At 39.3% G+C, this 14197-nt stretch overlaps 1 protein-coding gene across 1 annotated transcript; it reads right to left on the bottom strand.

The window, feature by feature from the left end:
* Positions 1-1196: 1196 nt before the first annotated feature.
* LOC145479299 (ras-related protein Rab-8B-like) lies at positions 1197-14180 on the bottom strand. The gene is made up of 8 exons (XM_081457624.1): positions 13945-14180; positions 12875-12935; positions 11542-11602; positions 10972-11049; positions 10001-10090; positions 9790-9861; positions 9008-9055; positions 1197-6526 (listed from the first exon to the last, which is right to left on the bottom strand). The coding sequence occupies exons 1-8, from the start codon at positions 14069-14071 to the stop codon at positions 6431-6433; spliced, it is 633 nt and encodes a 210-aa protein (XP_081313750.1). The 5' UTR covers positions 14072-14180; the 3' UTR covers positions 1197-6430.
* Positions 14181-14197: the final 17 nt, after the last annotated feature.

Here is a 14197-nt window from a genome sequence, read left to right as displayed (position 1 = left end):
TATTTTCGGGCGAAAGTTTGTTTGTTCAGTACAGATAATCAGTCGTCTAGATAGCCACAGTCAGTTCCAGATGTTCACACTATTTTCCGGCCGCCATATTGGTGCAACACAGGGGTGCACCACAGAGGTGTACCAACATGGCGTTTCCATACTGGGCTTTGTAAATTTCTGCGAATCATTTCGACAAATATCTACAGCCTAGGAAAACGCACAAACCTAAAACTCGGAGAAGTGCCTTCTCTATCTATTTCCTATAAGATCACAATTTCTTGACGTTATCCACTAAATGGTTTTGGATATATTTTTTTTATTGCGTGACGGTGAAAACAAGAGTGGAAGAGATCGCCCTAAAATATCGCCTCGTCCCGATTATCTGCCTCTGGGTCTCCGAGGATGTGGATAACTTGGTTCTTTCTCAACGTGAAGTCGATGAAAGTAAGGTAACCGCCGTAGCGAGTTAGTGAAGTAGACCGCGATAAGATCGAAGATAAATATACGCTTTAGAGAACTAACCCACATCAACCAGCCAAAAGGGCACTTGTCGACGCCAATGAGAAATTCAAAGATCCTTGTAAAAAGCAGTTAACAAAAGCCCAGCTTAGAATTTTGTCCGCATTTTAGCGATACAATATCCAATATTTAATCGCGTTAATACAAGAGAGAATGCTGGAGACGGTACGCAATATTCTCGTCTGGAGTGTATATTGCACTGTCTCTTCGCTGTTTACGAACATTTTGGAATCAGATTCCAGAAAGGGTGTCTGGAAAACCCGAATAGCGAATGGTCGCGAATAGTGGCGAACAGTCGCAAATAGGGGCGGGAAGGGAAGGGAAATAGCGACGAATGACATAAATTTGGTACCGGGGTGGGATTGTCCAGCTAAAAAAGTATAGACGCCTATCAGGACAAAAGGTGTTTCTAAACGTAATTTTTTTTCAGTTTTCATCGCTGCAAAAGCGTAAATACCTCTTTGTTAGGTTATCCTTGTGTTTTCCGTTTTCTTAATATCGGCGATGCACAGTCCTAGCCTGAGTCCTGAGAAGAAAAGGTAAGAAGGGACTGTGCAATAATTACCTGGAGGGGGGGCTGGAAAATGGGTAAAATATGCCCCAAAACTAAGTCATACCCCCCTCTCATTAAACAAAAATTAAGTTCTCCTCCCCTCACATAATGATAATATTAAGGCTACCCCCCCCCCCTTGAAGTCCCTTCCCATTGATTCCCTCATATCCAGTTTACTTGTTGGAGTTCTTCCTCCGGTACAAACATCACTTCAAATGACTCTTCAACGTATGTCGAAGAGTCATTTGAAGAGTCATCAGAATCACTGGACTCTGAGCTTGTGTCGTCTTCGCATGGCTTGGGAGATTCCTCATCTCCTACAGCATCTCTGGCACTAAGGTTCCCGCGTGCGTGGGTGAGAACTCGATCAATCAACTCGGCCTTGCTTCTTGCTTGCTTTATCTTAAGACCTTTTTGCTTTAGATACATTTTCAGCTGCTTGTTGTTAAGCCCCCCCCCCCCCCCCATGTATGTATTAAATTTTACATCCAAGCCCCGCTCTCTCTTGTTGCCATTTTCTCCTATGCGCCCCCCTAATTTTCCAACCCCCACCCTCCAGGTAATTATTGCACAGTCCCTAAATTCACTGAAATTCTGTTACTTACTTGGATAATGAATTAACGCAAGATATAGCCTAGATGTTTTTGTTTTTATAACCAGTTATCAGAGCAGCTCGTTTGTGTCTTTTCAGTTGATAAATTCATCACAGACCACATGCCTCACATTTGTATTTTATTATCATTTTTTTCACAGAACGTGCTTCGTCGAATTTATCAGCGTTCGCTGCTAAACGCTATTGCTCCACGTGATCAATTTCAATGAATCCAGATCAGTGCTGAACAAAACGGTGACTATTAACGACTATTCGTCACTATTCGCGACTATCCGCTATTCGTTATTCGGGTTTTCCAGACACCCTTCCAGAAAGACTATTCGGCTGGCAAGTGGAGGTGCGAAACGAGGGGAAATGTACGACATAAACTAGAATATTAAAAAAAAAATTGGCATGCAGTAATGTTAAAGAAAGTTAAGGGAAGCATAAGCTGAAGAATCCGCATGGTGTCGCTCCAAAGGCGGGGTCAGTAACGTGAACACTTCATTTGGCAGCAGGGGAAACTTTGAGTTTGCTTTCTGTCCCGCAGACTTTGGATGAGGAATTTGAGCATGATGTGTATGAGCTGACTTGCTTAGTGAGGAGAGTGTCCCGGTTCTTGCTGTTCATGCACTGTTAACGGAAGCAAAAAAGCGCTGTTACTAGGAAGACGGTTTGATATATGGGTATGAAACGCAAGGAGGAGTACTGACCGATGCGTGGGATTTCACTGCTACTAATGTTGATCGTGTTTTGCATGGTAGTAGACTCGTGCTTTCACATGTTTAGTGAACAGGTCACTCATTTTTTCGTGTTTACGATCCGCGTAGGTTCTCTTCCGGCCCTCGGATTAATTACATTTCACCGGCCAATTTTCCAAAGCTACTAAAAGCTACTAAAGAATTGTTGTTTCATGCTTAGCGTACGTATCGAGTTATGGATGCACGCGGGAAGTTTGGAGAGTGCAAGAGAAGCCGAGAGCAACTCTGGCTTCTTGAGTAAAAGAATTGGTTCATGCTTTAGCTGTGCGTTTATCAGTAGTTATGGATGCACTTTGGAAGTTTGGAGAGCACGAGAGAAGCGTTAGAGTTGCTCGAGGCCTTTTTGATCCTTTTTGCTGGTTAAAAAAACGCCACAATCAGTTGAGCGACGGCTGTTGAGCGAGAACGCTTAAGCTGGTTTCTAAAATTGTTAAAAAATTCGCTTTGAATAATGAAAATGTAGGCAAACAAAGTCACAATACTCAATCAAAATGTAGGCAAACACAGTCAAAGTACTCAGGCTTTAGTAAACATCTTAGCTTGGTAAAAGTAGAGTTTGGATTGTTCAGAATGATGTTCACATTGCCGACACTTTCACTAAGGGAATTCGAAGCTAAACTCGACAGAAACTTAGCAACCAAAATGAAACTGCTCATGTCATGTTATATACGCACGGCCGTGCGTATATTATTGTTCCACGAGCGCGCGTTGGCGATGGTAGATAGCCAACGAGGCGTGCGCCGAGTTGGCTATAATTATCTCATATCCAACAAGCGCGAGTGGAATAATTGTTTTATTAAAAACGCCCCCCAAATATAGAAAACTAAACTGAAAAAAAGTTCCAAGAAATCACGCGTACGCTTACCATATTCTTGGAGCATGGTATAATGACTCATAACCCATGATGGCTAAGCCAATGAAAACTCTCGAATTGCATTTTCCAATGATCCAGTTGTTAGTGGCTCAATAGGAATTGAGCGCGCTATGTTATAAGTTTTGCCCAAGATAGAGGGTAACGAAAAAAAGAAAGAAAGAAACGATAAGAGGTATTGCAATCGGTTTGTAATGTATTTAGGCCGTTAACGCCTGGAAATAGGCCATTTCCGACAATTCCGAGTTACCTTTTGATTTACATGAAAATTAACCTGTAGGGCGAACATATTTTCATATGAATGGTTTGGCATGAAGATTCGTTTTGACACAGAGGCAAAAGGAAAGTAATGGTCTATTCGTGTATGGGGTGTTTGCATCAACATGGTTAACTTAACGTTTCTATGCTCGCCATCCAGCAGCGCTAACTCCTTACCATGTCAATTGTTCGCGAAAAAAGGGTCCAATGAACTCTTGAAATTGACAATGCTACAAACGTTGGCAGGAGAAGGTAATAAAGTAAAAGAAATCAAACAGGCATGACTAATTCATTCATTTTAATTCATTCACAAGGATATCTATTATATCTATTTTGTGTTGTTCTACGAGCCCGCCAACTTGGTCAGAATTTCTAGAATCGCTTATTGCGTCACCAACGCACTATCCGTATAAAGTGCAATCTGACAACTATAAAAACATACATCATTGAAAAAACAACTACAAACATTCAGAAACATGTAAAATTTTTAAACGCTAGTAAAATGGCAAGGGTTTCGTACTGCAAGAGTCCGGGATATCCGGCGGGATTCCCGCTAGTTTAACTATATTACCTTAACGATCCTTAATCACTCGCCATGACCTCAAAGAAAGTTCTTAAAACTCTCGGATTGCGATAAAATTCTTAGACTAAACATCGGTATATATTAATATATTTTGTTTCCCGGTATTTTGAGTTGCCACTAACTATTTCACTTTAAATAGACCTTATCGCGGTTTTCGCCGCCATCTTGAAGGGTAGGCAAAGCGGTCAGAAATTAGTGTTTGTATGGGAACCCGATTGCAAATAACTTTTTCGAAAATTGAATTTTACACAATTTGTGAATCAAACCGTTGAAATACTAGGTAGAAAAGTTTGGAGGATGTAGCTTGGCTAGAAGACGCTCAGTTAATTTTTCTAATTTTCCATACATTTGTCTGTAAAATTTGGCTGGGTAGACGGACGTCCAGACGCGGTTCGCGGGAAAAAAAATACAGACAAACGTATGGATGTTTTTTATGAGTGAAGAGTAATCCTAGGCCTGGACTGAAATGTTTTTTTTTTTGTTTTTGGACAAAATTTTGACCAAAATTATTATTTAAATCCCACCTTTTTTTGTTTTTGTTTTTTATAAGCTGCACAGAGGAATTCTTATGTGACAGAAGAGAAAAAATCTTTCGTCCTTGATTGGGTTCAACGAAATATAAAGAACAAGATTGTTGATTATTATGCTCAAAACAAAGTACGAACGCGCGTGGCCTCCAGTCTTCACGCATGAAGATCTCTCCTCTGTAGAACCTTCTTCAGTGCTGTCTTGACCGTTACGTGTAGGCTCAGAGCAGTTTAGAGGTTGGGGAGAGAAGAAAGAAAGCGCACAGGGAACACTGGCAAGGAAAAAGAGCCCCCCTTTTCCCTCTACCCATCGTCTCCACGCCCTCTTCCTTCCCACCTCCACTACCCTAGGAAGCCCCAACAGAGGACAATGTCTTCATCAGCTGTAATACTGTAAATATTCAATTACTTCTACTTAAAAATGTTTAACAAAATATAAATCTAGTTGTAACGTTCTGACTATTATTAAAACAACTAATATAAAAACTACCTCTTATGCTACAAAATAAAAAGTATATTTAAAAGCTATGTGCGATTTCTAATAAAATATTTATCCCAATTTGAATATTCACCAAAGTTTTCGTTGCGCATAAGATAAGTAGTTTTGACCCACACTAGAGCTGTGAGGTGCTGCCAATAGGCCATATTCGTATTCTCGGTAATAGACTGGAACTAGCTTGCAACCGAGGCTAATGCGGGGAATCTTTTCAAATGCAAATGACATAAATCTCTTTTTAATGATATTCCCCCGCATGAGCCTCGATCGCAAGCTAGTTCCAGTCCAATACCGAGAATACGAATATGCTTTGGAATATAACAAAAAAATATTATTTATTCATTCCTCGAACTCAATTTGATTATTTTTTCCCCCCGAGAAGTGAGAGTCCCATGGAAAAATCGAGAAACTTTTCACGTCACGCTTTAACGCATCTTTAAATATATATATGCAAGGTGTAAAACGCAAACGGGTACAAAGCTTCCAAAATTTACAAACCGTTGATAATACCTTATAATAGCATGATTTTGTTGTATTTTACATTTATTTATACCATGCCATAGGTTGTGTTGGCCACTGTATTTTCCATGGCATGGTATAATATAGTTATGCAATGCTTTCGAATGGTGTACCATGAGACAGCGAACTTTTCATTTGTATTTTTTTGGTATACTCGCCTAAAGCCTCGTGTGTATAACGAGAAAATACAAGTGACTTGATCGTGGGATATTTCACGGTAAACCACTGAAAAGCATTGCATAACTAGTGTTATTATAGTGATAACGGAGGCTTTCGACAAACAATTAAGAATAAAAATCAGCCATAAAAATTTCGACTGACTCGTTCATCGTTTTCAAATTCTAAATGTCAGGTTCGTACGGATTCTTTATATATTGAGAATACGTGTGAAAGTCTCTTTGCATGTGATTAAAAACTCTACAATGAATTGAAAATGACGAACGTGTCATCGAAACGTCATTCGAAATTATTATCGCTGATTTTTGTCCTTAATTATAGTAATAACCTTTAATTAACTCGTGCGTCAATGGCCGTAGCTACCTAGGAAGACTTATCATAGGTCTCAATTGTATTATGCGGTTAGTTAAATACGGAAAATAAGACGTATTTATGGTAGAACAAGCGTAGGACGAACTTAACAGTCTTGTGATTATGTCAGTTGGACGCATAATGTATTTGAGACGTAATGTCCGTCTTCCTACGGATACGGCCATTCAATTCCTGTGATCAGGCATTATAAAATTGATGGAAACTGAGCCTTTCACGAACTGCAACAAGCAGCGGAGTGAGAATTTTCTTGTTGCTGTTCTGATTCAAGTACGGGATTAAGGCCATCTTGATAAGCAAACCTTGCACCCTGGAAATCAAGTGAGAACACAACTTGGATCATTTTACCTTAACGATTAAAAAACAGAAGATCCTGTTTCAAGAATTTTGAGAATAAGACGGGCCACAACTTTCAGAGAGTTGTACCACGAGAGTGGTTGAAACTCAATTGGACTGATATTATGACCAGTGACTGTTAAAAAACTTTACACACGAGTCTTACAGCCAATGCCATCACGGCTAAACTGACCAATCAGTCTTATGACACCATCGCCGGACAAAGCATTTTCATTTGACTTTGAAAATAACTTCTGCTCAGCTCAGAAACGTCAGTCACCAAAAACAGTTCTTTTCAGAACTACCCTCACTGGACGATCACACATGACGAACTACTCATTATTTACAGTGTAACTCCTGGGTTCAAACCACTTAAATAATTTATTAAAAAGTTGTTTTGCAACCCTGGAGTTACCAAAGTGACAAATGTATTTAATTCAACTCGGCGTATAATTACACAGCAGACAACAGAACCTTAAACATTTTTATTTTTTACTACCATAGCAGGTGAAAAATATAATTGCATAATTTTATGTTTTATTATCATTAAAATTACTTTTTGCTGTATAATTTACTTACGATAAATTTGTGTTACTTAACAATTTTCATCTAAATTCTACGTGACAGGCAAACAAAGCACAACAATTATTAAGTTAACTGAGTAATAAGGGGTGGGACATTTGACTTTTCGTGTACTAGAAATTTTTTTGCTCAAGATGTGTGTACGCATGGCATCTTTTTTCTCTGTAACATGGAGCCCTTTTTCCGGCTCACTGAAGGATTTGGTTTTTTTTTTGGCAGTGTTCATGTTCATGAATTTTTCTGGGTACAAGCATTCTTGCAGGATATTTTTTTTCAAAATCACCCACACACCCCCTCAAAAGTCAGATGGTCCTGCGCTTGGAGCTCGTGGAGAAATTTTTTACATGTTACATTAAGGTTACAGTATACCTTCGGGTCGGCAATTTTCTTCAAATTTGGATTTTTGGGTCAAAATAGTGGTCGAAGAATAATCTCTAACTTCTGAAAAAAATTTTTGAAAAAGGCTAAATATTGGCGGAGAAATGGCGGTTTTACGTTTTCACCGGAAGTAAAAGTTTACCTCTTGATTGACAGCCCTATGGCGCGCATGCAATCAACCGAGACGATTTTCGCGGGAATTACCCGTATGGATCTCACGAAGTGACTACTCAGTTGATCAGCATTGTTGTTCTGACTACCCAGCATTTTTGATATTAGGCGTGTCTCTATTAAGTTATAAGTAAACATAGGCCACGTTTAAACCATGGACCAGTTCGAAAAAGCGAAAACAGCGAAGAACGAATGAAAATACATCAATGAGTGAAGAAGCGAAAGTTCGCCACGCGGATGAAGTTATAGTTATCGTATAAGGCGGGCAAATATTTGTGGTAAGAGAAAAGAAAGGTTCTGTAAAAGTATCGGAACTTGACAGCAATAACAGGGATGCTGACAGAGACTCTTCTGATGAGTCCGATATCGACGAATCGTCGGACTCATTGAGACCATTTGAAATATTATTCATGCACAGTTGCCCACACACAGTTGCTCTCCGCGCTTTCTTTTGTTTGTTTCCTTCGCTCAGCCACTCTAGCGTTCGTATCCTTTTTAGTCTTCCCCATTTTGCCAGACCAGCTTCAAGAAAAACCGAGCTACAGAAAAATTCTCTCTCTGACTTCGGTTCCTTGAGCGCATTGCGAAACACAAGAGTTTTTTTAGAGATTCACGCGTAAATTTCACCAGGAGGTCAACGGTAGTAAACTTTCCCTGCACTGATTGGCTTAGTTATCTGAGAACCCAGTTGAAGGCGTTTGTGGGCGGAGTTTGTTTGCGAAGCAGAAAATTTTTCTTAGCGCTGTTTTCTCGAATAAATTTTTTCACTTGAAGCAGACACTTTAAAGAGTTATAACTCAAAGGGAATTTGTTCAATTGCTCTTAAATTTGGACAGTGGCTAGTTTAACATATAAACTACAAAAGCGTGTCTGGGAATTGTTAATTTCGAAATACTTTTTCTTCGAGAGCGATTTTTGTACGATCACTCCACATTTTTTAAATTCTATTTCGAAAATGTTCTGTAACTTTTTACTGCAATTGAATATGCCAAAAGGCAGACACGCTTTTTAAGCGCTTTGGGCCCTGAAACCGAGGAAAAAATTAAATTGGCGAAAAACGAAATTCGCTTTGACTTGTAGCTTTCGAAAGGTGATTCGGGCGCTCGCATTTAGTGGCCGTGAAAAATTCGACAATTCATTTTCTTTCAAAATTCTTGGTATAGTTTGATAGCAAGCTCCATAAGCTTTAATTTGATATAGGGGTTTAGGTATCTACAGCTTAAACTGCACGCGCTACATAGCCTGCGCGCGAGACACCCCTGAAGGTATACTGTAACCTTAAGTAAGATTTGTTTTAGCCTTGCAGTGTAACTGATAAACTGACCTTTCTTTCCCTGAATTCTTTGATCTTCCTGGCAACTGCCATAAAAGCCTGAAAGTAACACATTTTATATTTCACCTAAAACTACAGATTAAATGCATTAAAAACAAATTGCTGCATAATTTGATGTGCGGGGAGGAATACATAAGAATGAGACATAATGATGCCATGATATAATTTGACTACAAATTAATCAGGCCAAAATCAATTTGCTTACAACACAGGGATTGCTCTACCCACAAAGGATATGGTACTCTGTGTAGAATCAGGTGAGTTTGTGCCCTTTGCCCTATACCATACCATGTTCAGCTGCAGCTGGAAACCCACAGTACATATTAGCAACCAAGTGGGAGCGTGGGAGCAGTTCCATGCATTGATATTTATCATCTATATGGGTGCAAGTATGTGTCACTGGGTAGGGTTTTCTGGTAGATCAGTCTGGAATAGTGTGCTGATGCTAAAAGTAAGGGGTTCTGTGAAACAGGGAGTCATTTAATGCCAGGAAACTGATCAGTCAGGTCGGTATGATCAGTTCAGTCCAGACTAGGAATTGAGTTTGAAATTGAAAGAACCTTACTAATTGATGCATTGACAATGCATACCATTTTATGACAACTTTACAAGCAACTGACTGTGGTTAGTGGAATAGTTTCAGAGACATAGTGACCCTGGAATAGGGTAGGAAGTTTTGACATCTACTGAAGTATAAAAGTGCAGATCTTCACTGAATGGGATGTATTTGTTCCAAGTGGCAAAGATTTTGGAACGCTTAATATTCTTCTCACCTCTGTCACATTTTCTCCTGACCGCGCACTGGTTTCAAAAAATTCTAGTTCTGAATCAGAATTTTCAGTTATCTGAAAGAAAGAGAGAAAAATTAACACTCTTGCTATTCACACATTCCAGTTAGAAAATTAGATAGTACATTAGGTAGTCAGGCAATTTGTAAATTTAATGCACTGAGAACTCTGAAGTACTAAACAAATTTGATCTTACTAATTTTCCTCTTGAACTCTCTATGACTCTCTCATCTTCAGCATCCACCTTGTTACCCACTAGAACTTTACAAACATCCGGTGAAGCATTCTGCAAAGAAAGCATCATGAGATGTGAGGTGAGGCTCTCAGTTTAATGTGGCTAAATGTAATTTAGGCATAGTTAAAATCAAGACAATGCAGGTAGTGGTCCTCATCATGGCAGCTCACCTCTGCCGTGGGGTTGCCCGGTAAGTGACAGGGCTTGACTTTTGTACAGTTCTGGTTTCTGTGAGACATTGTGCAATCACTTGTGTTCTTGCATTTGCTAGCTTTCGTGCTGTTCTGTCCCTCCCTTCCCCTCTCCTCTTAGTAAGTATTAATTCATCTCCACTGAATTGTCATTGTGACGGTGCCAGATGGTGGTTGCCGCTCACAGGGCTGCCAGGGATACCCTGGCGCTTGCCCCTATGCTCTCAGTCCCACCATCCTTCCAGGCACCAACCCCCAACCTCATCTATTGTTGATGATTTTAATGTCAGATGTAACCATCTGAGTTGTCGAAAAATAGATACATGACTGAGACATACTAGACTCAGCTCATTCTTACCAGTCAAATAGATGTGTGGCTCTCAGGATGAGAACTGACACCAACCCTCATCAATTGTTGTTCTTGAACAATATGGTGGAGTCTAGCTGTCACATTGTGTTTGCAATATTTTAATAGAAGTTTGGGTCATAGGGAGTTAAGACTGGTTGGCTTTCTTGTACTTACAGTGTATGCTTGATTTATGCCACCCGCATCCTCACTGTGACATGAAAGTACAGCATACATGTATGTTCATGCAGGCATAAGAAGAAAGACAGGTTTAATCTGCTCAGTTGTTCTCATACGTGTGCATAAGTTCAGGTGTCCTCTGACTGGCTCAATATGCTTGTGCTTATTTGCCATAGGACTTACAACTGTTAATTGTTGGCTATACATGTACTTACATCCTGAATATTCTGTAGCCACTGTGCTATGTGTTTAAACGAATCCTCAGTGGTGACGTCATACACTAAAATAATACCCTGAAATTGACAAAAAGCATACACGTATATAGAGTTAATTATCACTTGAACGGAAAGTACACGTGTGTTGCAAACTTTGAATTTAACAATGGGCCTGAATCACCTTCCCATTAAAGTACATGTAACTATTTTCCAGTAATAATCATCAGTCCTTAATTGGACCATGCAACACATCAGGCCTCTCTATAATGACCAATATTTTTCATTGTAGTGTCCAAATTGGCCACTGTGAAGTTGTTTTATAAACAAGTTACAGCTGGGATGGCCATTTTATCAATTTATAGATCTCCACAATATCTGTGTATTCACTCACTAATTATAAGTTCTACGTAAAGATGCAGTGCCAGAAAATATCTCAGCATACCAGGGAAGGTCATTGGAAATTTTTTCAGGATAGTGGGGAGAAATTTCCAGTGTAGCAGGAGGGCTTAACCCAAAAAACCTTCCACTGGGTGTCTGGGCATTTTGTGGAACAACACAAGGTATAGATACCATTGCTCCTCTGTAATATGCACTGGTGAGAGTTCTGAACCTTTCCTGACCAGCTGTGTCCCTGGTTATGACAAAAAGATAACATGTACAGTGCTTTCAATGAGATTTGAAGAAAGTACAGGTACAGCTGCCCTGGTGTGCCCAGTACCTGTCCGAGAACAATAAGAGGAGTCCATAACAACCTCCTCTTAAAGACTAATTTTTAAAACTGTTAACACTTTTTTTTTTTAATATCACTTGTAATAAACAAATTTCCGAATACTCGCCAGGGCTTCTGCAGTTGCCAGGTCTTACTGTAAGCATCACATAAAAAGATCCAAGTCAGAAGGCATGTTAAATGATGGGGCCAAAAACAGATAGACTCAGATCAGTACTACCTCCCATAAATAACAACACAAGGGGGAAAAGGGTGGGGGGCAAAGGAGAGGAAAAGGGGATAGAGAGCCAGGGGTAAAGTGAGTGAGAAGTCTGGGGGAAACAAAAAAATTCACAGTTTTGCATATATTATTAAATATGTTGCAAGAGAACAGGAAAGTGGGTAGTTCAGACCGTCAGAGCCCTTCCCATGACATCAATTCAGGGTTCCAGATTAGTTTTCAAGGTAGGGTGTCAAAAAGGAAATTCCAGTGGATCAGTTCCCAAGCTGCACCCAACAAATCATTATACATTTCGTAGTAATATTTTCGGTTCATGTAGCTGATCTTGGCAGGTTTTTGACCCGAGACCCCTCACTTACAGTCTGGAACACTGTAATTATGACAGAAAATTAACATTGTTATAACTGTAGCATGACATTTAACACCAGAGTTTGTTACATTTGTAACCCTGAGTACATACTGTATACATGTACATGTATAGCATAAGATTTTGGGTTAATCAATTCAGTCTGTGATAAGAGCTATCAAAAGAGCCTTGGCCAGAAATAAAGGCAAGTTTAAGAACAGTATCCTACAACAATTTATAAGGTGCCCAGCAGCCTTCAATCAAAAGCAAATGCATATAATATTAATTACTTGTAGGTCTTATTCTGTAAATAACAAAAACAAAGAAACACGTCTTGTTTAATATTTAATGAAAATGTTTTTAGAGATTTCTTTCTTTGGGTTAAAGAATGCATCCATGGATTTATTCAGGGGAGAAGCATTTTGATTCCTGTACATGTGACACACTAAGCTGTACCTGATAGTTTGGAGTACATGTCAAAACATATAGATCTAAGCTGATCGATCATGAAAGAGTACTATAGTGAATATGTCGGTCTTGAAGTCTTTCATGACTATTATTAATTAATAACTAGAACTAATGAGTAGAACTTGTGTGTTTAATAGCTTACCAGATTTGGAGGCGCACTTTTGTTCCATCTAGATTTACAACTCGACTTCTACAGTCAATACCTTGAACAACAAGAAATTGATGGTACACTATGCTATCATTTTATTATTTGTTTGTCTTTTCATTAATACTCACTGGCAGAGGCTTATCACCAGGGTTAAACGCTTTAAGGTGATATGCTTCTGTCACTGGTAATAAACTAGTATTACAAACCTTAAGTTGTCTATCATTCTGTTTACAGGTATGGCTGTCAACTGTCATGCACTATTCAACAATTAGACCTTTCTTTGAGCTGATAGTCAACGTGGCACTCTAAGCCGAGTTGAGGTACTATCCTCATAGAAAATAAGAGCGAGAATTCTAATTGTTGTAGTATAAATAACATAACATGTAAGCTTAACCTTTAAACTTGAGGATCTAATTTTAAATCTGTTCCGGTCTAGAGCTCTAGCGAGACTATTTCTGCAAGAAGAATTCAAACTAATTCTGAAACAAACATCAAGAAAATCAAGCTGCAAGCTGATCGATATTCCTAGTTGGAAAACGAAAACAGAAAATTAACAAACAATGAGCTTATATTGTGTAGGAGATTGTTCTTTCTAGTATTGTTGTTGTTGTATTGAAGCTGAAAGGTGCAGGTCGAGAGAAGAGCCTAAATATTTTTGTGAATGGAAAACGCCAAATTTTTCTGTGAAAATGTTTCTGAGCGGAAAAAGAAAATAGACAAAGCGAGGACACCTCCAGAACAACCAACAAGCTTATAGGGAAAACACTACACTCTTACTCTAAACAATATTAGCCTCTCTAGCTTGCTATTTTAGAGTCCACTTCAACTCGCGAGCCGATACAATGACGTAGAAATTTACAATACAAGTTTTGTTATGATCAATCTCTGTTCTCACTTTGGATGTTTACACGTGGCCAAGTTCAAACTTTAAGTCTCTTTGACCGATTGGTGGGAATGGCCGCCCAAAATTTTTGGGAGAAGTTAAGCTCTAGTCTTAAGTGATTTCAGCTCAGCTTTAGCTCAAAGCGGAAAAATCTACTAGCTAGACTTGCAAAACAGCTTACCAATCGTTGAAATATACGAGTCAGAAAATACATCCTCTATGAATCTAAAGATCAGACAGGTTTTTCCAACACCGCTATCCCCAAGAATAAGAATTTTGTATGTTGCTTCGTACTCTTTCTCTCCCATAACGTAACGAAGCTGCAAACAATCCACAGGATATAAAAAGCCGAGTACGGAAGTGGAGACTCGTCCCAGACTGGCACGTTCCTCACGCCTGGTTACTCTGAGTTTGGAAATGCGCAAGCGCAGTTT

This window comes from Orbicella franksi, chromosome 2 (assembly GCF_964199315.1).
Source record: "Orbicella franksi chromosome 2, jaOrbFran1.1, whole genome shotgun sequence".
NCBI classification, from domain to species: domain Eukaryota; kingdom Metazoa; phylum Cnidaria; class Anthozoa; order Scleractinia; family Merulinidae; genus Orbicella; species Orbicella franksi.
Note: the sequence above shows the minus strand (reverse complement) of the source record. Positions and strands in the feature narration are given on the sequence as shown.